The sequence below is a fragment of the Macrotis lagotis genome, chromosome X, assembly GCF_037893015.1.
Source record: "Macrotis lagotis isolate mMagLag1 chromosome X, bilby.v1.9.chrom.fasta, whole genome shotgun sequence".
NCBI classification, from domain to species: domain Eukaryota; kingdom Metazoa; phylum Chordata; class Mammalia; order Peramelemorphia; family Peramelidae; genus Macrotis; species Macrotis lagotis.
In genome coordinates, this window is record NC_133666.1 from 633,624,096 (window position 1) to 633,649,645 (window position 25,550).

Genomic DNA, 25,550 nt, shown 5'->3' on the forward strand with positions numbered 1-25,550 from the left:
ATTGAGCAAGTCATTTAAGTTCTTTGGGTTTCAGGGTTCTTCACCTGTAAAATGAGGGGTGAACTATATGAACTCTAAGGTCCCCTCCTAACTCAGAATTTGCAACTCAGAGCTCTCTCCTTGCTGCCCTCCTCCCCAAATAGGAAGCCACCTTTCTGAGTTCTTGCTTTCCACAGACTAGTTTAGTAAACATCTATATTAATGAATCCAGGGAGGAGGTGATGCCTGAGTGGACCAAGCCAGAAACCCCTTTCTTGTCACCCTTGGTAAGCCTTGGCCTTGCTGGGATGAGAGGAGAGGTTTGGCTAGGGAAGAGACTAAGGGTGTCGAGCCCCAGACTGTTTAGGAAACAATCTCGGAGGCAAGGAAACCAGAACCCTGGAGGGCAGTAACCCTCATGCCACCTCCCCACTCTTTTCCATCCAGACTTGGGACAAATCAAGCTCTGGAAACCACATGCTGTTTTGCCCCAAGATGGGTCACTTGGCATCCACCTACAGCCCAGGGAGTCCCAGGGTGATTCACCCTCATTCTCCAGACAGAAGAGCTGAGATTGAGAACAACTTGCCTGAAGTCACACAGGCAGTGTGTGAAGGGTTCCCTTGCCCTCTTACATGCAGCAACTTTGTTCCTTATACTTCCATTGAATGCCCCTCCCTACCTCTTTCAAGTCGTACTTCTCCATCCATCACTGGGCTCAAATTTCATCTCTAGGAAGTTACTGAGACTCTTCCATCCCCAATTCTTTGTCCCTTCAAGTGGTATGAGTGAGATTGGAAACTGTTTACCTGTGTGACCTGGCTCCCTGGCTACATATATGAGGAATTCAGTTAGTCTTCTGTCTCCAGCACAGAGGAACAGAGCATGGGGTTGGACCCCTAATATGTGAATTCTGTAATATCTGTTGATGGGTAGATTGCCACCTCTTTGACTGACCACTAGGCAACTCCATCAGGCCAAAGCCTTCTGCTTCCTGAGCCCTGCACTCTCCCCACACACATAGACACACACCAGGATCTAGGTAAACCATAAGACATTTTCTCAGGGGAAAGACCAGGAGATAGTCCAGGCAGCCTCAATTGAATTTTTCTTTCATCTCATCTTTGCTTTGGGTTCTCCACTACCAATATTCTCCACCTAGATTCTGAAACCTTTCTCTGAAAGGCTGTGTTTTCTGCTCTAAGAGTCTCCCAAAGTGATATTCCATATTCTAAAGCTGCTTGGGCTCTGATGTTCTATATTCCATGTCCTGAGGGCCTATTCACTAAACCAGGAACATGCTCCTTGGGGTAAGAGGGAGCTAGTAGCTGGAGAGAGCTCTAGATCTCATTATGTATACTGAGGGGTCCCTATATGTGATCCCCCCTAAAATGTCCCTATTAGCCAGCTCCACATCATACTATCCAGAAACTCTCTAATTGCCTCCTCTGATTCAATTTGTTCTACCCTGTATATGAAGTTTATGGACCAGAAAAGGAAGATACAGAATGAAGCAATCAACTAGCCCAAAGTTACCCAGGGCTTCTGGAATGGATGAGGACCCCAAATCCCTGAGTTGAATGCTCTTGGCTCCTCCCTGCCCTGGATGCTCTTTTCCCTAATTGGTGAGTCACCTAATGTTCTTATATAGTGTTCCCTCTGTCCCAGATGGTGGGGGAGGGATTATGGAGGGTGGGAGTTGATGGTTCCCTTCTCCCCATTCCTCCCTTCTTCCAAGGCCTCTGGGAATGGAACAAAGGTGTCATCAGCTGGCCTCCAGCTTGGGCAGGGCACAGAGCCCAGGATGGATGGGGGTGGGGAGGGAAAGAGGCAACATGTGATGCCCCATGAACTGTCCCACTAGGCTTTGGGTCCCTCCCCAGTCCAGTTCTGCTCCTCCCTCCCATCTCAGTTTGTCAGGTGGTCTGCCTGTCCTTTCCCTTGCTATAAGGGCCAGGGTAGTTGGGAGAGGACAGGGACTCAGAGACTTTGGTCCAGTTGGGAGACCACAGCTCCCACACAGCAGATACCCTCTTTTGGGGGCAAAGACCCAACAACTTTCCAATTCAGTTCAGGTCAGTGAATATGGGCTCTGAGCTCAGCTAAACTTCCAGATTCTTTAAAGGCAGCATAGATAGCTGGAAAGGACTAGTGTGGGAGCCTGTCTTATTGGCCTTTTCTACAGAAGGGCCCAACAAACCTAGGGCCTGACTCTGGCTGTTGGAACTGTTCTGACGCAGACATGGCTGAGGAAGATAAGGCTGTAGAGGAAGGGGTTGGGGGGGGCACAAAGATATGGTAGAGTGTTAAAGTCTTGGGGAGATAGAGCAGAAAGTTTGGGACGCATTTGAGTGAGATGAGGGTAGAAAACTCTGGGAAGGAAGAACTGAGGAAAATAGGGAAGGAACCTGTAAGAAGGCAGGTCTGAGGGAGTTGGGGCAGCAAGCTCTGGGAGGGAGATAAGTTTGAGAGAGACATGGCAGTAAGTTCTGGAGTTGGGGGTGGAGGAAACTCTGGAAACAAACTCTGGAAAGGCAGGACTGAGGAAGATGAGGCAGAAAACTGAGGGAAGGGTGGGTCTGAGGGAGATGGGGCAGCAAGTTCTGGGGATAGGTCTGAGAAAGATGGGTCAGCAAGCTCTGGGGTGCAGGTATGAGGGAGATGGGGCAGGAAACTAATAAGAGGGTGGGTCTGAGGATGATGGGTTTGCAACCTATGAAGGGTAAGTCTGAGAGAGATAGGTCAGCAACCTGTGGGGAGGTGGGAGTGGGGAGTGGCCAGTCTTAGGGAGATGGAGCAGTAAAATGGAAAGGAAGAGGTGGAAGGAAACTTTGAGATCAACCAGTTCAAGCCCCTCATTTTAGGCTTAGGATAGTTTCCCCCAGAATACAACTAGTGACAGACCAAGTCCGAACTCAGATGAGATCCTGACATCAGAGTCTGATGTCCTTGCCATGGTACCTCTGCCATGCTCTGTAAGGTGATGAGGATAAAGTGCCCAAAATGATGTGTGGGATGGTGAGAGGCTCTCATTGCCTTGGTCCTACTCACTCTTTCTTTTCCCTCAGCTTCCCCAATATTGCCATGTCGACTGGAGAGGAAGGAGCAGCAGCAGCCCCAAACCAGGGCCAAGAGCCTAAATCTAAGTCCCAGGTAGGCTCGGGAAAGACAGTGTCCCTAGCCTTCAATAACTGCTCCTCCACCCAACTACATTCCCCACTCCCAGCTTAAGGGAAGCTAGGGGAATAAGCTGGGATGGAGGACATGGGAAGAGGAGTCAAGGACTTACTTTGGGACCATAAGAGATAAGGATGAGATGCCTAGAGGGAAGGGGGGTGGTGCTGGCTGCTGATATCAATACCTCACATCTGTTCAAATCACTTTGTGTTTTCTAAAGTGGTTTTTCTGTCTGTTCTTTTTATCCAATCTTAAAAGCAGCCTTGAGCATTTGGGAGATCATCAGGCTAGGAGTTATTATTCCTATTTGATAGATAAACTGAGGCCCAGTTGTGACAATAACATCCTAAAGCAACAAGTCAGTGGTGGCACCAGTACTAGAAACTTGAGCTCTTCCTTCTGCCCAGTTTTATAGTCAGTCACCCAACTCACTTATTTTGAGTGAGGCCAAGTGTACTCCCAACCACTTTTCCCTGCTTTGCTCCTTCTCTAAATCTATCTCCTCTCTTTGCAGACTCTGGGCAGTTTTCTAGGAAGCTTGCCCCTCTTTGGCTCAGCCCGAAACCTGTTTTCTTCTAGCTCATCAAAAGAAACTCGTGGGAAGACCAAGTCAGAGCCTAATGCCCAACAGAGTGAGTGTGTGTTGGAAGACCTGGGGGATAGGAGATGGTCTGATAGCCCTCTGGCATAACTATAGCAACAAAAAATAGTAATAGGTAACATTTATAAAGTGTTTTAAGGTTTTCAATATACTACATATATTACATCACAAAAAGTCTAGGAGGTAGGTGCTGTTATTGTTTTCGTTTTCATTTCCCATTTCCATGAGGAAACTGAGGCAAAGAGGTTAAGTGATTTGTCACACAGCAAATAAGTGTCTGGGGCAGAATCTAAACAAAAGTCTTCCTGACTCCAAGCCCAACATTCTATTCACTGCCTTACCTAGCTACCTAGCATCCCTGTGGAAGTGAGAGATTGATGTTGATTAAGCTTGTCTAGGGAATAATTCTCCCAGTTTTCATCTCTAGATATAAGATTCGTAGAATCACAGGAATTAGAGCCGATAGAAGCTTTAGGGACCATTTAATCCAACTCTTGCATTTTACTGATGGGAAAACAAAGGCTTAGGGAGACTGCTACTTTCCCAAAGTCACATGGTTAAGAAATAGAATAGACTAGTATCTTTTCTGAAGCCTAAGACTGCCCCTGAAAACTGGTCTACTGCCAGTTTCCTCCCTTGCCATACCAGGTCTGGGGGGGGGGGGGGATGGCAACCCTTAGTATTCTATATAATTGCCACATGATGTATGTGCATGTGAGAGAGCTAGAGATAAAGACCAGAAGAGACTGGGAGAGAGTCTCATTTTATTACTTAGGGAAGGGGAAATAGAAAGCTCTATCTGGATTGAGCCCCATTATTGAGTCCACTTTACCCCATCCCCCCAGTCCTGGGATTTTTGCTGGGTCAGCCTGAACTTCTTGTAGGATTCCTGGGAATGAAAGAGAAGAGAGTGTGAGAAGGTGTTGGGGGGGAGGGGAGAATAGAATGTGTGAGTAATTGGGTCAAACAGGGAGTTGAAGATGAAGATGTCAAAAGGGAGGAATTGTAGAGCTAACTCTCAAGAAGGTAGGTTTGTACTTAATGTAAAGGGGTGGAGAGAAGCTTCCTAGCAATCAGCACTTTCCAAAAATGGAATAGGCTGCTGCTTCAGGAGACAGTAAGCCCTCCACCATAGAGGTCTTCAAGCAGAGGCGGGGTAACTATCCAAATGAGTAGAGAAGGAATTACTGATCATGCACAGGTTGAACTAAATTATTTATAAGGTCTCTTGTATCTCTGAGATTCTCTGAACTGTTTCCCCCTCCTTTCCCCCTCCCATAACTATCTGAGGACTGGCCCCCTGAGTCTCAGTTATCTGACACCTGTCTGACATACCTCAGCTAGAAGAGTCACAGCTGCCAATTCAGAGCACAGGGTGAGCTGGCAGCACGGAGAAAGAGCCGCCCTCTGGCTCCCTGCCTCTGGAGGTTCAGCACCAAAGGGGGGCAAGAGGGTGACTCTGAGATGCCACCTCCAATTCTTTGAGCTCAAACCTTTGAGCTTCCTCTCTGAGCCAGTTAGAAAACTGACCAGTAAATTGCTGCAAAGATTCAGACAGAGCCAGGCCCTCTGAAGGTCAAGGAAACCACCTAAAGGGTCACTAAAAAGAGGGAGATGTTCCCCGGGATGGTGGCTACAACACCATTGCCTGTAAACCCCTCCCAGGGGCCCCATCAGAGCCCAAAGCCAGGGAGAGCAGAGGGAGAAAACATTCTGATGGGTTAGGTTTCTGTGTCCTTATTTCAAGGACAGCATGTTACTCAAAATGAAATACCTCCTTCAACCCTAAGCTTCATTTTCATGACATACCTCACTCTCACTGTCACCTCAACTTTTCCCACCTAATCTCTCAGCCCCCACCCATTTTTATGGTCTCGTGTCATTTTAGTATTTATAGGAAGTTAGTGATGGGACAAAAAATTAAAGTGGAAAAGATTGGGCTTTCAGATAAGTCCCTGGTGAATACTGGGGACAACTCCTTATCCCCAACTCAGGTGAAATGGGAATGTTGGGAGATGGGGATTAGGATGCTCCATAGTCCTGGACACTCTATCCCTCTGGTCATGGAGATTCAGTCCTTATTTAGCCTGAGAGATTGGGTATGGTCAGGGAAAACAAAGAGTTTAACCTTCACTGGGGCCTACTTAGTACCTGATTGGACTGGAATGACAATTCAGTATCTGATGGTTGAGCACACCTATCTAGACTGGTCTGATCTTTGCCTGATGGATTCACAAGTGGATATGATGTGTTGCTTTGTATGTCCTGCCTTCTAGCCTTGAATCCCATGTCTCCTAATTTAGCTTCACCCTCTAGATACCCTTTGTCTGGTCTCTAAATCACATGTCTCCCCAGGTTCCACTGCAGATGATCATACCTCCAAGAACATGGCCAGGCTGGAGGAGAAACCTTCAGGAAAGGTAAGAAGAGTAGAAGGGAGAAAGGCCAGGGGAGACATAATACTATGATTCTTGGGTGTGAGCATGGGAAATAAGCTGGTTCCTGGGGCTTTGTGAATGGAAGTAAAAAACAACAGATTAATCTTCCCTGAATCTTATTTTTACCATGTGACTCCACATTCAGAAACTTTCTATGGCTCATCATTCCCTACAGGATCATTTATCTGTGCTTGGATGTTCTATAGATATTACTAGTTAGGGTCTTTTGTGGGACAATAGGCATACGTGATCTTGAATAGTCATTCTGTTTTACACATAAACTTTATATGCCTAATTTGATGTCAAGTTCTCCAAGATTAGAATCTAGATCTTCTCTTTCTCTGAACTTTTCCATAGCATAGCCAAGCATAGAGCCCAACTTTTAATCAGTAACTGCTAAATACTAAGCGATAGATTGATTGAATGAATGAATGTCCTTGCCACTTTTAGGAAGAACTCAAAAATAAACATGAAAGAAACAAGGTCCCCCCCTACATAGTTAAGCAATATTCCTAATCTCTTGACCAGGTGAAGAGATGGGGCTAAAGGTAGGATGAGCTGCATCAGGAAAAAAATGAAATCCCCTTCTTTGGAAGTTTTCAAGTGAAGGCTGGGTGACCATTAGGGAAATTGGGAAGAGGATTCTTATTCAGGTAAAGATTAGATTCAAGGACCATTGATATCCATTCCAACTCTAAGATATTATTATTATTATGCCATTAAAATTAACATAATAATGGAAGGTAAAGGAAGAAATGAAATGAGACCTTCCAAGTTCTTCCCTGACCTCCAATCTCTCTGTCCACCAGGAAATGTCAGAAGCAAAAGAGGTATGCTCAAAGGTGACTGGGGAAAAGGACACAGTTACTCCTGGGGTGGCCAATATGGTGGATAAGACCAAAGGCATGGTTCAGGGGGCTCTGGACTCCACCAAGTCAATTGCAAGCAGCACCAAGAACACTGTCTGCAAAGGAGTAACTGGTGCCATGGACACAGCAAAAGGGGCCACCCAGGCAATTGCAACAGGGGTCATCGAGGGAGGTGTGAACACCACAAAATCAGCCTTGTCTGGAACTAAGGACTTTGTGAGCAGTGGAGTAACAAGTGCAGTGAATGTGGCCAAAGGAGTTGTTCAAGGAGGTCTAGACACCACAAAGTCAGTTGTGACTGGAACCAAGGACACTGTCATCAGTGGAGTTACTGGTGCAGCAAAAGTGACCAAAGGAGCAGTTCAGGGAGGTCTGGACACCTCAAAATCAATTTTGGGTGGAACCAAGGACACTGTGTTAACTGGTGTCACTGGGGCCACAAACATAGCCAAGGGAGCCCTTCAGTCTGGCTTGGACACCACACAAAAGATGGCAACAAGCACTAAGGATACTGTTTGCTCTGGAGTCACAGGGGCAGTGAGTGTGGCCAAAGGAGCTGTTCAAGGAGGTCTAGATACCACTAAGTCCGTTGTGACTGGAAGCAAGGACACTGTTCTCAGTGGCATTACTGGTGCAGCAAAAATGGCCAAAGTTGCTGTTCAGAGTGGCCTAGATGCTACGCAAAACATAGCAACTGGTACTAAGGACACTGTTTGTACTGGAGTCACTGGTGCCATAAATGTGGCTAAAGGAGTTGTCCAAGGAGGTCTGGATACCACAAAGACAGTTTTAGGTGGAACCAAGGACACTGTCTTGACTGGTGTGACTGGTGCTACAAATGTAACCAAGGGAGCCCTCCAAACTGGCTTAGACACCACACAAAAAATTGCAACAGGTACTAAAGACACTGTTTGCAGTGGATTGACTGGTGCCATGAACGTAGCCAAAGGAGCTGTCCAGAGTGGCTTAAACACTACACAAAACATAGCAACTGGTACTAAGGACACTGTTTGTACTGGAGTCACTGGTGCCATGAATATGACTAAAGGGGTTGTCCAAGGAGGTCTGAATACCACAAAATCAGTCTTAGGTGGAACCAAGGATACTGTCTTGACTGGTATGACTGGTGCCACAAATGTAGCCAAGGGAGCCCTCCAAACTGGCTTAGACACCACACAAAAAATTGCAACAAGTACTAAAGACACTGTTTGCACTGGAGTTACTGGTGCAATTAATGTGGCCAAAGGAGCTGTTCAGGGAGGTCTAGACACCACAAAGTCGGTTGTGACTGGAACCAAGGATACTGTTTGCAGTGGTTTGACTGGTGCCATGAATGTGGCCAAAGGAGCTGTCCAAAGTGGCTTGGATACTACACAAAACATAGCAACTGCTACTAAGAATACTGTATGCAGTGGTATGACTGGCACAGTGAATGTAGCCAAAGGAGTTATCCATGGAGGTCTAGACACTTCAAAATCAGTCTTAGGTGGAACCAAGGATAGTGTTCTCAGTGGCATGAGTGGTGCAGCAAAAATGGCCAAAGGAGCTCTCCAAACAGGCTTGGACACCACACAAAATATAGCAACAGGCACTAAAGACACTCTTTGCACTGGAGTAACTGGTGCAATGAATATGGCCAAAGGAACTGTTGAGGGAGGTCTAAACACCACAAAATCAGTCTTAGGTGGAACCAAAGACACTGTTTTGACTGGTGTCACTGGTGCCACAAAAGTAGCCAAGGGAGCCCTCCAAACAGGCTTGGATACTACACAAAAAATAGCAACAGGTACTAAAGACACTGTCTGCACTGGTGTCACTGGTGCCATGAATGTGGCCAAAGGAGCTGTCCAGAGTGGCTTGGATGCCACACAAAATATAGTAACTGGTACTAAGGATACTGTCTGCAGTGGTATGACTGGCACAGTGAATGTAGCCAAAGGAGTTATTCAGGGAGGTCTAGAATCCTCAAAATCAGTCTTAGGTGGAACCAAGGACACTGTTCTCAGTGGCATGACTAGTGCAACAAAAATGGCCAAAGGAGTTATCCAGAGTGGATTGGATACTACACAAAATATAGCAACTGGCACTAAAGACACTGTCTGCACTGGAGTCATTGGTGCAGTGAATGTGGCTAAAGGAGCTATACAAGGAAGTCTGGACACCACAAAGTCAGTTGTGACTGGAACTAAGGATACTGTTGTTAGTGGTGCTACTGGTGCCACAAAAATTGCTAAGGGAGCCTTCCAAACTGGTTTAGATGCCACACAAAAAATAGCAACAGGTACTAAGGACACTGTTTGCACTGGAGTCACTGGTGCAATGAATGTGGCCAAGGGAGTTGTCCAAGGGGGTCTAGACACATCAAAATCAGTCTTAGGTGGAACCAAGGACACAGTTCTCAGTGGCATGACTGGTGCCATGAATGTGGCCAAAGGAGCTGTTCAGAGTGGCTTAGATGCTACACAAAATATAGCAACTGGTACTAAGAATACTGTATGCAGTGGTATGACTAGCACAATGAATGTAGCCAAAGGAGCTATCCAGGGAGGTCTAGATACCTCCAAATCAGTCTTAGGTGGCACCAAGGACACTGTTTTATCTAGTGTCACTGGTGCCACAAATGTAGCCAAGGGAGCCCTCCAAACAGGTTTGGACACCACACAAAAAATAGCAACAGGTACTAAGGACACTGTTTGCACTGGAGTCACTGGTGCCATGAATGTGGCCAAGGGAGTTGTCCAAGGGGGCCTAGACACATCAAAATCTGTCTTAGGTGGAACCAAGGACACAGTTCTCAGTGGCATGACTGGTGCCATGAATGTGGCCAAAGGAGCTGTTCAGAGTGGCTTAGATGCTACACAAAATATAGCAACTGGTACTAAGAATACTGTATGCAGTGGTATGACTAGCACAATGAATGTAGCCAAAGGAGCTATCCAGGGAGGTCTAGATACCTCCAAATCAGTCTTAGGTGGCACCAAGGACACTGTCTTATCTAGTGTCACTGGTGCCACAAATGTAGCCAAGGGAGCCCTCCAAACAGGTTTGGACACCACACAAAAAATAGCAACAGGTACTAAGGACACTGTTTGCACTGGAGTCACTGGTGCCATGAATGTGGCCAAGGGAGTTGTCCAAGGGGGCCTAGACACATCAAAATCTGTCTTAGGTGGAACCAAGGACACAGTTCTCAGTGGCATGACTGGTGCCATGAATGTGGCCAAAGGAGCTGTTCAGAGTGGCTTAGATGCTACACAAAATATAGCAACTGGTACTAAGAATACTGTATGCAGTGGTATGACTGGCACAGTGAACGTAGCCAAAGGAGCTATCCAGGGAGGTCTAGATACCTCCAAATCAGTCTTAGGTGGCACCAAGGACAATGTCTTATCTAGTGTCACTGGTGCCACAAATGTAGCCAAGGGAGCCCTCCAAACAGGTTTGGACACCACACAAAAACTAGCAACAGGTACTAAGGACACTGTTTGCACTGGAGTCACTGGTGCCATGAATGTGGCCAAGGGAGTTGTCCAAGGGGGCCTAGACACATCAAAATCTGTCTTAGGTGGAACTAAGGACACAGTTCTCAGTGGCATGACTGGTGCCATGAATGTGGCCAAAGGAGCTGTCCATAGTGGTGTGGATGCAACACAAAATATAGCAACTGGCACTAAAGACAGTGTTTGCACTGGAGTCACTGGTGTCATGAATGTGGCCAAAGGAGTTGTCCAAGGAGGTCTGGACACTTCTAAATCAGTCTTAGGTGGAACCAAGGACACAGTTTTCAGTGGCATGACTGGTGCCATGAATGTGGCCAAAGGAGCTGTTCAGAGTGGCTTAGATGCTACACAAAATATAGCAACTAGTACTAAGAATACTGTATGCAGTGGTATGACTGGCACAGTGAATGTAGCCAAAGGAGTTATCCAAGGAGGTCTAGATACCTCCAAATCAGTCTTAGGTGGCACCAAGGACACTGTCTTATCTAGTGTCACTGGTGCCACAAATGTAGCCAAGGGAGCCCTCCAAACAGGTTTGGATACCACACAAAAACTAGCAATAGGTACTAAGGACACTGTTTGTACTGGAGTCACTGGTGCCATGAATATGACCAAAGGAGCTGTTCAAGGAGGTCTAGACACATCAAAATCAATCTTAGGTGGAACCAAGGACACTGTTCTCAGTGGCATGACTGGTGCCATGAATGTGGCTAAAGGAACTGTCCAAAGTGGTTTGAATACTACACAAAACATGGCAACTAGCACTAAAGACACTGTTTGGACTGGAGTCACTGGTGCCATGAATGTGGCAAAAGGAGCTATCCAGGGAGGTCTAGATACCTCCAAATCAGTCTTAGGTGGCACCAAGGACACTGTCTTATCTGGTGTCACTGGTGCCACAAATGTAGTCAAGGGAGCCTTCCAAACAGGTTTGGATACCACACAAAAAATAGCAACAGGTTCTAAGGACACTATTTGCACTGGAGTCACTGATGCCATGAATGTGGCCAAAGGAGTTGTCCAAGGAGGTCTAGACACCTCAAAATCAGTCTTAGGTGGAACTAAGGACACTGTTTGCAATGGTTTGACCGGTGCCATGAATGTGGCCAAAGGAGCTGTCCAGAGTGGCTTGGATACTACACAAAATATAGCAACTGGCACTAAGGATGCTGGAGTCATTGGTGCAGTGAATATGACTGAAAGTGTTATCCAAGGAGATCAAGACACCACAAAATCCAGTGTGACTGGAACCAAGGACTCCATCTACAGTGGTGTGATTGATGCCATGCACATGGTCAAAAGGACCATCCAGACTGGGTTGGACACCACTCAGTCAGTCACCACTGTTAACAAAGATATTCTGTCCAGAGAAGTCTCCAGTGCAATGGACCCAGCAAAAGGAACTGTCCATGGAAGTCTGGAAAACACCACAGTATCCACAATAGACACCAAGGGCTTGACCTCTAGCATGATGGATTTTACTAAAGGGGTCATCCAAGGAGAAACAAATGCACCTGACAATCCCAGCCTAGGTGAAGAGCCTGGTATCCCCCATGTAGTGTTGGGCAATGTGGAAACTCTAGTGCACAAATCAAAGGAACAAGTGGCTGCTTTCCTTCCGATGAATGAAGAAGAACAAGGTGAGTAAATGTCTTGAAATGCACGAACAAGGTATAGAACAAGAGGAAGATACAGTAGGTTTCAATATTCATCCTTCATTCTACTTGTCCTTGCTCCAATTTGATTCACTCCCACAGCACTGAATCTAGCTGACTTTCAGTGTTTTGACTGGTTGCTTAAGAACCTTAATCCCCTAGTTTGAAGGCTTGCCTCTAAGGCTTTTATCTGATCTTTCAAGTTCCACCCTAACCTCTCCCTTTACTCAACACCTTTGGTACCACCTCCCTGATATTATGGTCTTCTCCAGGACAAACATTTGTATTAGTATTAGCTAATAATAGGAACTTCCTATTTCAGTGAAAATGTATCTGGGAGATCTCAAGATGAAAATGTGTTTAAAATATAATTCCCAGTTTGCTTCAACTTCTGTGTAAAAAGTTCATTAACAAAAGATTATTTTGTTATTACTATTATTTTAGTGAATAATTTGTATGTATTATCCTACAGATACACTGTAAGTACCACGAGAGCAGGAATTTTCCTGTAGTGCTTTGCACATATTAAATGTTTAATAAATAATAATATAACCATGAGAAAAAGAAGGAAAGGGAGCTTAGGAGTCCTAAGGACCTCCCTAGATTCATTCTTCTCCCTCTTTTCTTTCCTGCAGCTCAGCTCACTGCCTCTGATCCCAGACCAAAGGTGCTATCCATAGACCAGAAGAACTATTTTGTACAACTGGGAAACCTGTCCACCAGCCTGCGTCAGCGGGCCTATGAACACACCCTAAACAAACTTCAGCAGAGCAAGGAGCAGGCCTGGGGTACCTTGGTCCAGTTGCAAGAAACCCTCGGACTGGTAGGAAAAGCTCTAGTTCCTAAGCCATTTTGTTCCTACTTCAGCTACACTTACTAGATAGCTCACCCTAAGAGCAAGCTACTTTTGCCAGAGTTGGCAAAATGCTCTACATATAATTGTCTGTCCCCACTTCCCCTCCATCTATAGGCATCACCACAAAAGGATGAAATATTCCCTGTCCTTCCATCTCCTTTTCTGTGCTCTTTTCAACCTGCTGCCCCATCTCCAGCCTTCTGCCTATCCAAAGATTCCTTCAATCCCACTCCAACCTCAAGGCCATACCTCTTCCTTTGGAGCCTTGAGCTTCAAAACTTTTCTTCTTCCTTCCCCTAAATTCTCATCTCCTTTGTCCTGGGATTTCAGCTAGGTAACAAGAGAAAAACAATCTAAACCAAGTCACTCTGGGGAATGAATGACTTATCCCTTCAAACAATACTTGCATTTTTCTTTCATAGGCTATTGAGGGGCAGCTAGGTGCCACAATAGATTGAGCACCAGCCCTGGAGTCAGGAGGACCTGAATTCAAATTCGACCTCAGACACTTAATAATTACCTAGCTGTGTGACCTTAGGCAAGTCATCTAACCCCATTGCCTTGCAAAAAAAAAGGCTATTGAATCTGACTGGAATTTTAGATAGAGGGGAGAGTCTGGGAGAGGGAGGACATCCTTGAGCTCCTTAACATATACTATACACAGTACTGGTCCAAATATTTCACACTTTCCTAAATCTGGCCACTCTAAAAATCTAAGTAAGCCTTATTATATCACTGTTATTTTTCGAAGTATAACTATGTTGTTGGGTTGTTTCATTTCATTTTTTTCCTCCAAATATCTTAAGGGTATGGGAAGTTAATGTTTAAACTAATACAGTTCAAAGTCCCATACCATAAAGGTGACCCTATAGGATAGCCACTGCTACACATAGGGAGGATGACTTTTGAAAAAAATCAGTCAGGTCTCCAAACTAACTCTTCTACTTAATATAATGAACTCTAGATTTGGAAAACTCAACTTTAAACATGTCTGCTTACTTACTCCCATGGCCCTCAGTTTCCTCATCAATTAAGTCATTACAACCGAGTTTTAAAATCTGAGCTCCTGGTTCTTCCTCTGGCTTGAACAAGGACCCCCCCCCCCCCACTTCATTTTGCTCTCTAGATTGAAGAAGTCAAACGGAACACGGAGGAGAGCCATTCCTATGAAGATGGAGGCAAATTGCACCAGCAGGGGCAGGGTTGGAGGCTCTGCCAGGAAACTAAAGAAACAGAGGTATGGGGGGGGGGGGGGTGTTGGGATAGCTACTGTCCTGTCCAGGGTAGATGGAGGGAAGGAATTGAGTTTTACTCTGTCTCCCCTATTCACTTTCCTCCTCCTTCTACAGCTACCAGAAACCAGGCTCCTCCCCAGGGCTCGCAGCCTAGTCCAACAGCTCCATGCCAGCTATGGGGCCTTGGCCACCAGCCTCCAAGGCCTCCCCAGTGAGTTTCAGCAGGGGATTCGGCAGGCACGACACAGTGTTGGAGAGCTTCATGGTCTCTTTGCCATAGCTCGCTCCTTTGGAGACTTGTCTACCATTGAGCTAATCCAGAGTCGTGAGAGCCTGAACCAGACATGGCAGGGGCTAATGGGTCTGATGGCAGGCCTGGAACATAAGCCCCCACTCACCTGGCTGATGGGGCCATTCACCCTGATTAAGGAATAAAATGCTAGAAGCCCCTTTTCCCAATCCTCAAGTGCTGAGCTTGGGAGTAAACCCTGTGCTGTGCTTCAAGGACCTCCTGGCCTTCCCTGAATCTCAGTCCTTCCAAACTCCTCCCCACCCCTCTCACCCTCAAAGGTCTACCTTCTTCTTTGCTATTTGCCCAGGGTCTGGCTCTACCCCACTGCAGGATGAAGCTGAGGCCTAGGCTTAGAGCAGGGCAAAGCTGATAAAAGGGAGCAGTCACAGGAGAGAACACCCTCCCAAGCTGTTTAAACAGTCTGGGCTAAGCTCCCAGTCTCAAGGCTTGCCTCCTTGCTCCCTTCCTTCTCCTCACAAATATTTCACATCCCATAGGCTCCTTTTAGGCACTAGGGCAATCCCCAGCAGGCCTTTACTTTTTTTCATACAGTCCCTTCCTTGGGAGCTGGGGATGAAGAGGACAAGTCAGAGATCTCTGGTCCGATGGTCTCAGAAACAGAAATTCTGGAGGCATCATTCAGTTCCACTTCTACATTCTCCCCTGCCAAGGAGTCCTTCAGCCTCCTCAGATTGGGGGGGGGGGGGAGGGGGAGGAATACTGTGTCCCTAGGAAGACCACACCTAGGAGGTCTCCTACTGTCAAGAAGTTTGCATGAGATCTCCTAACAAGAACTCTTTGGGATCAAGAAATCAGCAAGGAGCAAGGAGGGCCCCTTAGTCTCTGGTATCTCGACAGAGATGAATCCACCCTCCCAGGCTCCAGTTTGCTTGGGCTTCTGGGTGTACATTTGTATAGTATTTTCCATTTTCAAAGCACTTCCCATGTATTCTCTCCTTACGACAGCCCTGTGAGGCAGACTCTAGAATCATTCCACCCATTTTAAGGTTCGATCAGATAGGGAGAAAAGGAGCAGGACCCCAAAAACCCAGGACTTATTTTCAAAGTCAATGCTTCTCTCTACACCATGTCCTCCCCCATGTTAGGAGACCTTCCCAGGGTTAGGCCCAGAGAACTATAGCTCCAAGGGCAGGCTGAAAGTCATAGGAATGTAATATTGGAAGGGACCTCAGTCCACCTGGTCGAACTCATGCCTGAGAAAGAATCCTCCCTAGGGGTCACTCAACCTCAGCTTAAAGACCTCCAGTGTGGATCTCCTTCAAAACATTCAAAATAATCTCTGAGCTGTGACTACCACAAGAGCAAGGATGTGATGTCACCCTTCCTAAGGGGCTAGAGAATCATCACAGAAGGTGCCCTTAACTTCCTTAGTCCTGTCTGGTGCATTGATCCCATGCAACCTGTCTCCTCCTAGCTGCCAAACACTTCTCAATCTCTGACCTGTGAACTTGTGCCCAAGGGCCACAAAATGAGTGGTGAAGCCACCCAAATCTCCACATTCAGTCATTTCAACAGGCTTTGATTACCACATAAGGGATATGCTTCAGGCACTAGAGTAGAAAAGAGCTTGTTCCCAACCCCTCCCACATACCTCACCTAATTTATTCTGCTTATTGCTCAATATCTCGAGCTCATCCCCCCACCCCTCTCCTGGTATGTACCCCTAGAGGGAAAACCCTGCCTGGCAAGCTTCCCCTTCTGACCAGCCCCATTCTTCCACTTTCAATGGCATAAGTTACACCTCTGAAACCAGGACTCCAAGAGCTGAGCCAACTGATTCCCAGAGTGGGATTCAGAACCAATAAGCAACAGCTACTTTTAACCTTCCCTTAGGGAAGGGTCCTATTGGGAAGGAAGAGCTATCCCAGGTTTGTGCTAATAACCTGCATTTTCCCACTTCAACACACCCTCATTGTGACTCTACTGGACTAGGTGTTCGATGTTAATAGGCAAAGAAGCTCCATCAATTCTTTCTGCTAAATCTTCAAACTCTGGTCAGGGTACCAAAGTAGAATGTTGTTGCCCTGGCCCTATTAAGCTTCCCCATTAGCAGGAACAGAAGAACCTTTTAACAAATAGTTTTGTCAAGGTTAACCTCAGTGCCCCCTTCAGGGAGACAGATTTTAGGCAACTCCAGTCTTCCTGCTTCCAGGGCTATGGAAGAGATAAATCTAGTTAAATCCTCTGAGCTCCTGAGAAATGGACAGGAGAATCTGCCATGTAAAGCCATGTTTACCTTCTAGAGTTATCTGGAGCTGGACGGGGTCTAAGAGAAAACTGGCACAGAAGTTAGGAAAGTTCGCACTTTGCATGAATGAAGTTATATCAACCAGCAGGGGGTGCTGCTTGGATCAGATCAATTCTTCATCTGTACCCTTCAAATAAAAGGCAGTGGATAGCCTTATACACGCCTTCTAAGTGGCAGGGCTTAATACTTCTTTATCTGTCCCAACAAACCCACTCCCCAACTTCAAGCAGAGTAAAATGGCCCTAAGATAGGACCTGTCATTATCAGACCTGCTGTCCCCATAGATCCAATGGTAATCAAACCTCCATTCCAGCAAAATTCTTATGGATCTGATTCCCAGAAAATACCTTCCCACAGCAGTATGGAATTCATTCACTGAGCCCCAGGTCCCCTCACCTACCACGGGCAGGAGGAAGAAAAGCTGAAAGAACTACCTGCCACAAGCCTTCTGGGCCTAGGTTACAAACCCAAGCTGGCGTCGGGGGCTGTGAAGAAGAGCCCCTGGCTCGGGTCGTGCGTCCTGTCAAGTGTCGTGACCCCAGATCTCTGCAGGTAGAGGCACCTCCACCTCCAGCCTGGTGGACAGGAAACAGCTCCAGTCTTTACATCGAGGGGCCCAACGTCCCCTCTGCATTTGGCTCCAAGAGCCTCAGGACTCACAACAGCAGCCCCCCCCCAGGCCTAATCTCCCCCTTTAATACTAAAGCACAGTGGCCTGGGGCTCCACCTGTCCAGCCAACCTCCACCTGAAAAGCAAGGCCAAGTCCAAGATCAATGGTTCGTGCTCTGCATGTCCCATGCAGCTTGGTCCCCGACATCTGCCCATAGGCTGACATTGGCTGGTCTGGCCATTGGGTTGTTCAGTGGGAGAAGATTCAAACCACAGCCTCATTTGAGCCATAAAGTTTAGATTTTTATTTTCTTTCTTCTTTTTTGTAAAGATGAACTTTTCCAGCTGTGAGCAGAGCCAGGGAATCCAAGCCCAATAGTCTCAGGCCACCAGATCACAGGCTCTTGTCCCCATTCCTGCTTCAGTCACCTCTGCCTGGCTCTAGGCTGGAAGCACTGCTGGTTCAAAGATGCTGTTCACTGCTAATGGGGGCAGTGTCGCTTCTCCTGTCCTGCACCAAACTGGCCAAGCTCTCAGCTTCAGTCTCCACTGCAGCCAACAACATTAGAATACCAAGCCAATAAAAATGAATTTTTTTCATTAAAAAACCCTTTATATTCATTTCATGTTGTTTTGAAATCACAGAAATTAGGTGAGGGGGAAAAAAAAACCCAAGGGGACAAATACAACTGAAGAGCACAGCGTCTCCCAAAAGTTCTTGGCTTTCACAGGAGTCTGGGGGCAGGAGGGGAATAAGACCTATACATCATCTACTGTGTAACTTAGTGAAGGGGCTCAAACTCAGGACCAGGCAGAGGCTGGAAGCAGCACACCCCAGGACCTCAGCTCTCCTCATCAAGGGACTCCGAGTCCATCCGAACCCTCTCTCTTTCCTGCCGGTCGTTCCCTGGCCTGTCCAGTTCTGGATCCTCTTGAATGCTGCTGACGGGGGGAGCAAGGTAGGAGAAAAGGGGTCAGATGTCAGTGGCCAAGTCTAGATTACAAAAACAATGCTGGAAGAGTAACTGCAGGTGATCAAAGGGGCAGTGGCAGTAGGGAGCATTCCTCCTGTGCAGGGCCATTTACAGATAAGAAGACAGATAAGCCATAGCCAGGAGTCAACAGTATTAGGAAAGGTCATAGGTTTAAGTTTAAGTGAACTTCCCAAATAGATGAAGACCTCCAACCTTGAGTAACAGCAATAAATTAGACCAAAGGTTGTCCCGAGATCCACTCTTTAAAAAGGCCCACTAAGCAGGTTCCCTCTCCCTAGCAGGATATTTAGATTCCCCACCCCAGAGGAGCAAACTCTGAAAGTCCTACTTAAAGGTTCACATTAAAGGACCTGGGTTTTAAATCTAGCTCTCTCTACTATCTGTATGACTTTGGGCAAGTCATGAGCTCTCCAGATCTCAGGTTCTCCTCCTCATCTGTAAAGTGAGGGCATCCCTGAGGTCCCCCACTGATAACTCTTATGAGAAAATACTGGCTTAAAGATTTTTTTTTAAGTCACCTGATCAGAAGCAAATATGCAGCAGCCCTAGACTCCAGGTCCAAAGCTGGGGCCCAGTAATAGCCTGAATATACCACCACCTCCTTCCTTCTCTGCAGAGAAATCCATTCCCCTCTAACACTAGAAAACCTTAACAATGCTCACTCATTGTGCAGGTCTTCAGATGAGCCGCATCTTTGCCCCTCTCCTATATTCTGTCCTTCCTCTCGTTCTTTGTCCTCACCACTCTCCCCCTTCTGAGTTGTGGACTCACCATTCACTGGAGCTGAGAGATCTGAGCCAGGAAGAGAGAGCCAAGAGAAACTTACTCCATGTTGAATTGTGGGTGTTTTGCCTGCTCGGTATAAAAGGCAGTTTCAATCTGGTCACCCAAATGGACATACATCCATCCCTTCGTGGATCTTTCTTGTACCTACCACAGAGAGCTGAACAAATAGATTTCTGGAAAAGTGGAAAACTAAACTGTGGGAAAGAACTCTAAGAAACATGAATAGATCATTGACTAGCAAGAGAACTTAATTCATACAATGCTACTAGACAGAAATGGAGGGTTTGTCCCATTTGCAAGTCTCCCTGTATACTTTCTGTGCCTTGATCTAATCCTACTGACAGATTTCTCTGTTCCTCCAAATGAACAGTCTTCATCTGACCCAGCTAATCCTTAGGTCAGTTTGGTGTAGGACCCATAAGTCTCCTCAGAAGCCCAGAGACCCCTTGTCAGGGGCTTTTTCTGGTCAGTTTGGAGGAGTTTTCAGTCACATTCTTTTTATAAGGGCTTATCTCCCAGAACATCAATAGTATAAAAGGATTTAGGATTTCTAACTTCCCTGCTTTAAAGGGAATGTAGGTCAAACCAGGCCACCATCCCCTTACCAGCATTAGGCTCCTCCTCTGTCTTCTCCTTGGGGGCCTCCCCTCCTGCCAACTGATCTTCACTCTTCTCCACTTCTGCTTTGACCTTCTCCAAGGCAGGTTTGTTTGTTTTCTGGTTTGCTTCAACCTTTGGTCCCAAGACCCTCGATTTGAGCCTAGTGTAGACTTCTGCTGCTTTCTCCATCACTTCCTGGTTGGCTTTATAACGGCGAATCTGGGTGCAAAATATCCCTCCTCAGGATGAGAAAAAAACTCCAATTCATCACACTCCCTTCCCTCAATCTGATTAATGTCTACAATAACTATTTGCACATTAAGATATAGTCATCTGGCTATGAGAAGGGATCTCAATTTTGGTAACATAAAATTAAGAAATTTTTGCGCAAATAAAACCAATATAGCCAAAATTAGAAGAAAAGCTGTTAAAGGGGTACAGAGATTTACAGTAAGTTTCTCTGATAAAGGTCTTATTTCTCAAATATATAGGGAACAGACAAATTTATAAGAATAAGAGTTATTCTCCAATTGATAAATGGTCAAGGGATTATGAACAGACAGTTTTCAAAGAAATCAAGTCTATCAAATCATATGAAAAATGCCCTAAATCACTAATAAGAGAAATGCAAAATTAAAACAACTCTGAGGTACTAATTCACATCCATCAGATTGGCTAAGATGACAGAAAAAGAAAATGGCAAATACTGGAAAGGATGTGGAAAAATAGGTACACTAATATACTGCTAGTCTATGACCAAAGGCTGTAAAATTGACATGGTATACTACTATTAGGTACAGACTCCAAAGAGATCAAAGGAAAAGGAAAATGATCCATCTGTACAAAAATATTTATAGTGACTCTTTTCTGTGGGAGCAAAGAATCAAAAACTGAGGGAATACTTATCACTTGAGTAATGGCTGATCAAGTTATGGTATATGAATGAGATGGAATACTACTGTGCTATAAGAAATGATAAAAGAAGATGGTTTCAGAAAAACCTAGGGAAATTTCTATGAACTGATGCAAAGTAAGCAGAACTAGAAGAACAATTTATACAGTAACAACAATATTGTAAAGATAATCAATTGTGAAAGACTTAATAACTCTGATTGATGACTCATTACAATTCCAAAGGACTCTGGATGAAAAATGCTATCTACCTCCACACAGAGAACTGATGGACTGAAGTATATTTCTTTCTTTAAAAAAAAGACCATAGCTAACACATGAATATATTTTACATTACTTCATATGGTTAATGGGTATTATATTTCTTGCCTTCTCAATAGGTGAGGAAGAGGAAGAGGAAGAGGAAGTGAAAGAATTTGGAATCAAAAGTAAAATAAAATTGAAAAAGAAAAGGGACCTCAAAAATCAGTCCCCCCCAATAAAATACAACTCTCCACTATAATAGACTCAACTAATCACCCAGCCTCCAAATGAAGCCTCACATCTCCTGAGATAGTCCATGTTACTTTTGGACAACTGATCAGAAGTTTTTCCTCCTTGATGAATTGACATTTGTTTCCCCTCACAGCTTTTAGTTCTGCCCTCTGAATCAAGCAGAATATAATTTCCCACATGAGAATCCTACAAATATTTAACAATAATGACCAAATCCCTCCCTAAGTTTTCTTTGCTACAGATTAAATAAATACCTAGAGTTCCTGCACCTGACCCTCAAATGGCACATGCCCTCTGATTTGGGCAGAGGAAGACACTGACCCTAATTCCTTTTCCTAAACACTGTCTCTTTGAGAACACATTAGCATTTTCAGCTGCTGCATAACGTTGCTGATTTGTAATCAAGCTTGCAGTCAATCTATGACCTGCTCCCCACCCCCAGGTATTTTCCACATTACTTGTTGCTACTATAGCCAAGTCTCACATACACACAACCCATGCCACCACCATTGCCCCTCTATCCTACACTTGACTTTTTAAACACAAGTGGAAGACTTCAGTTTCTCGGTATTTCCTTTCTACTGGAACAATCATCCTCATCAAGCTATGCCTCACACTTCCTGGTAACTAAATCTCTATTCTATCAGCCTCCTCTACTGAACTGCAATGCCCCCTTACAAGGTGCCCAGCCCACTGTCCTCAGAGGTCTTGCCTGAAGATACCCAACATTATGAACTAGACAGGACCTGTCCTCAGACCAGACCCAGCCTGCCCTCACTCTGCCCACCCTGCCCATAGCAGTTCCTATGTTACCTTTTTTAATGTGGCCACCACATCTGTGTTCTTCTGGAGAATCTGAGAAGTCACCTGCAGGCTCCCCAGCTCCTCCAGGGCATTGAGGCATCTTTTAACATCCTATAGGGTGCATAAAGGAAAACTACGTGACCACCAAAGTACAAGGCCTAAGACCTACTACTGTAGAAATCGCAGTGGGGTACTGGAGGAGGGTTGGGCTTTATAGGACCCAATAAAATAATTTAAGGTTAAATAGGGAAGGGGGCTAACACCACTTTGTATCCCCAGAATACAGCAGAGTGCCTGATATGGGGGGAGCCTTTTTTTAAACCAATGTGTGTTGACTGATAACCTCAAATAAAGCCACAAACAAAGAACAGGTAGGCTGGTGAAGACACTTTGATGGGTAGGGGAGAACCTTGGAAAAATGCCTCAAACTTGCTGTTTGAGCACCACCACGTGGTGAGACTTGAAACTAATATTTTAAAGGCAAGCCTGCCTCTCTAAACAAACATTATTTGACTTACTAAAGGGGCTTTGATACTACTAGTCTTCTCAGTGGTAGGCCCCAAGTTTGTGTAAGATATGGCACATAGAAGGCAGCCAAGCACAAAAGAAATTGAAAAAAAAAAAAAAAAGAAAAGTATGCAGCATCAGAGGCCTGGGCTCCATGCTAAATGGTACAGCTCCAGACCAGCCCTGGCCTGATTCATTCTGTGACCTAAGACAAGACCCTGACCTCTCTTTGTCACTGTCTGCTCATCAAACAGTCCAAGCTGCCACACAGGTTTGTTGCTAGAATGAGAGGAAAGCCCTGAATTGATTTTAATAATCCGAAAGATCTGTGACTTCACTGATCCAGGCTCTCTGTTGATACATCTTTGACATACTCTGCAAGGATGTCATGCATTGTTGCTGTCAAAAAAAGGGATTCTCTAGTGGTCAATTTGGAAGTGAAGAGCCTGGACTGGTCCTGAAAAACCAGGCCTGCCAGGGTTTGGACTCCACTGGCTTACAGTCTTCAAGTATTCAGGGTCACCTCCAAACTCCCAGGAGGCACCTGAGGAAGACTCCAAAGACAGGATCGCATGGGGGAAAGAACATCTCCATGAGCTCTAAAGTGGAAGAGATGGGAGTAGAGAGTGCCTCTGGGATTTAGATTTCTGGAGCTGAGGATAAACACAAGGGCCCAGGACACAGTTCTTACCGGATTGTCAACCTTCAGAGCAAACTTGATCTCACTGTGCAACTTTTGTAGCCTCTCTTCCACAGATGGCTCTGTTAAGCAGAAAAGAACATTCCCAACCCAAAGTAAGAGAAAGACTCAAGCCAATGAAAGCAAGCATCCTATTACTAAGCAAAGTTTTTCCAAACTATTTTGTACAAAAACAAACACACCTAATCAATGATTGTTGAATAAAAATCAAGCTGATGCTTACATAATATTTAAGTCTGCAAAGCCGTTTATATGCATTGGGGTTTTTTTATTCTTTTTTTTTTTTTTTTTGCTAGGCAATGGGGTTAAGTGGCTTGCCCAAGGCCACACAGCCAGGTAATTATTAAATGTCTGAGAATGGATTTGAACCCAGGTACTCCTGACTCCAGGGCCAGTGCTTTTATCCACTGCGCCACCTAGCTGCCCCACTTTTTTTTTTATTCTCACAATAATCCAAGAGGTGAGTCAACATAAAGATACTGTCAGATGAGAAACTGAGGATCAGAAAAATTAAGGTGATTTGCCTGATATGGTATAGGTAATAAGTATCAGGGATTTCCTTCTGAATTGAACACTACCCCAAAAGGCTCTTATGCACAATTATCCTCTGCATTCAAATTCTGAGCACTTTTCCCTTCTCCACTGAACCAATGATAGATGTAGAGAACTTTATAAAGCTTAGATATAAATGTAATACTATGATTATTGTTATTTTCATTATCATCGTGCTCTAGCCACTCTGTAACTGAATCTCATCCATCTCATCAGGACTAAAGGCAACTGAACTCTATGTTCCCCACCACAAAAGCCCACCAAAATAAAAGGCATCCTTGAAAGAGGAAAAACAGTCAGTCACAGAGGGTAGTCTGGAAGAGTGAGGGGCAATTTCACCCACTTCATCTTGAAAGACATGAAAGAGGCAAAGACATTTGTCATGAAACCATCATCATTATATGCTCACAAGGCTTTTCAGCATCATGAGGCAATATTATCTCCTTTTCCCCCACCCCACCACAAGTACTAAGGGCCTCATAATTTACTGTACCCTCACCTTTCTTCTTTTCAACCCTCCTCTCTGGCAGCACCTCCGACTTCTTCCTGGCTCGCTCCACTTTCACAGGCCTGGAAAGAGTTGGGCACCATTATCCTAACAACTAAGGCCCTTGTTGGGCTAAGTGTCCTATATAGCTACTGTAATTCTCTAAATATTCATCTTGTCACAGCAATTGGGGAATAGAGGAAAGAAGACCCTATCCAAGACTACATCAGCATGTCATACCTTCAAAATGAAAGCTAACCAACAGCCCTTCAACCATACAAGCTTATGAAAGAAAATGTTGGGATCTCCAACCCTATGGGATGCAACAAAACCCATCCAACTCTGAAAGGTATTACCTTCCCTCCCAACCAGAATCTGGGGAAACATATTTCTCAGTTGATTCCTTTGGATAGCTGCTCTCACACACCCTGATGAATACCCAGGAAAAAGGAAAACTCAATACAATAAGGCTACAGAACAAAGTTAAAGTTGTTAAGAAATACCCAGGAAGGACATGAGGTTTAGACCCAGAAACAATGAAGATGGGGCCATCAACAAAGTGATTCCCATGGAGGGAAGAGTCATAGGAAGAAGAAGAGAATTGAAGGGAAAGAGGGACTATGGAGTGGTACTGACTTGGCTCGGGACTTCTCCTCTGGGCGGCTTCTTTTCTCCTTCTGGTTCAGTTTCTTCGATGGCTCTATGGACTGAGACTGTGCCTTCTTCACTGGCTTCTTCACCTAGAAAAAGCACATGGGAATGGCAGTCAGAAAAATAGGAAGAAGCAGTCCCAGATTTTCAGGTCTGCTCTTTTACCACATGCTCCTTAGAAGATCTGCACAACCTGCTGACAAGCAGCAGACAATAACCACATCCAGAAGTTATAGACCATTCACCTCCTTCTCAATCTCGGGCTCTGAATCAGAGGATGAAGGGGCTCGGCCACGACCTTTCTTGCCCCTCTTCTTGATGGGCTCGTCGTCTTTGATCTCAGCCTCACTGCTGTCACTGTTGGGGTGCACCTCATCCTTTTCGGCCTTTTCTTTCTTCCGTTCCTTTTCCTCCTTCTCTTGTTCCCGCAGTCGGCGCAGCTCCTCCTCCTGCTCCCGTTTCCGTTTCTCTTCCAATTCCCGACGCCGCTCCTCATCCCTTCGCTTCCACTCACTGATGCGGTCTACTTCACTATCACTGTCACTGAGGAGTGGAAGGGCCAATAAGAAAAAAAAAAAAA

At 45.4% G+C, this 25,550-nt stretch overlaps 2 protein-coding genes across 7 annotated transcripts in view; one reads left to right on the forward strand and one right to left on the reverse strand.

Moving 5' to 3' along the window:
* The window catches only part of HDGFL2 (HDGF like 2), a 68,624-nt gene that overhangs the window by 24,474 nt on the left and 18,600 nt on the right, over nucleotides 1–25,550 (reverse strand). For 2 of the 5 annotated variants that reach the window (XR_012471985.1, XR_012471984.1), the window contains exons 9-16: nucleotides 25,216–25,513; nucleotides 24,956–25,059; nucleotides 24,332–24,402; nucleotides 23,272–23,342; nucleotides 22,083–22,184; nucleotides 19,868–20,081; nucleotides 19,139–19,268; nucleotides 17,306–18,420 (exon numbers count right to left, since the gene is read on the reverse strand). Coding sequence is in view for 1 of the 5 variants with exons in the window: in XM_074203994.1 (XP_074060095.1) it covers nucleotides 18,324–18,423; nucleotides 19,139–19,268; nucleotides 19,868–20,081; nucleotides 22,083–22,184; nucleotides 23,272–23,342; nucleotides 24,332–24,402; nucleotides 24,956–25,059; nucleotides 25,216–25,513 (1,090 nt within the window). In the remaining 4 variants the exon portion in view is untranslated. Of the gene's footprint in view, nucleotides 1–16,298; nucleotides 18,424–19,138; nucleotides 19,269–19,867; nucleotides 20,082–22,082; nucleotides 22,185–23,271; nucleotides 23,343–24,331; nucleotides 24,403–24,955; nucleotides 25,060–25,215; nucleotides 25,514–25,550 lie in introns of those variants that run through there. The other 3 variants (XR_012471983.1, XR_012471982.1, XM_074203994.1) reach the window with 2 other exon arrangements.
* On the forward strand, nucleotides 1,898–18,232 carry PLIN4 (perilipin 4). 2 transcript variants are annotated; one of them, XM_074203988.1, is made up of 8 exons: nucleotides 1,898–2,054; nucleotides 3,048–3,132; nucleotides 3,671–3,788; nucleotides 6,113–6,177; nucleotides 7,005–12,204; nucleotides 12,855–13,042; nucleotides 14,202–14,312; nucleotides 17,813–18,232. In XM_074203988.1, exons 2-8 carry the CDS (start codon nucleotides 3,064–3,066, stop codon nucleotides 17,858–17,860), a joined length of 5,799 nt encoding a protein of 1,932 aa, XP_074060089.1. In that variant the 5' UTR covers nucleotides 1,898–2,054; nucleotides 3,048–3,063; the 3' UTR covers nucleotides 17,861–18,232. The 2 variants fall into 2 exon arrangements, with proteins under 2 accessions (XP_074060089.1, XP_074060088.1); XM_074203987.1 differs by lacking the exon at nucleotides 17,813–18,232 and adding an exon at nucleotides 14,425–14,769.

What these genes read in the sequence shown, in the direction of transcription:
- PLIN4 (XM_074203987.1), top strand. Translation starts at nt 3,064, where the DNA reads ATGTCGACTGGAGAGGAAGGAGCAGCAGCAGCCCCAAACCAGGGCCAA. An exon ending in TGCAAGAAACCCTCGGACTG is followed by an intron (nt 13,043 to 14,201) that starts GTAGGAAAAGCT and finishes TTTGCTCTCTAG; the next exon opens with ATTGAAGAAGTCAAACGGAA. An exon ending in AGGAAACTAAAGAAACAGAG is followed by an intron (nt 14,313 to 14,424) that starts GTATGGGGGGGG and finishes CTCCTTCTACAG; the next exon opens with CTACCAGAAACCAGGCTCCT.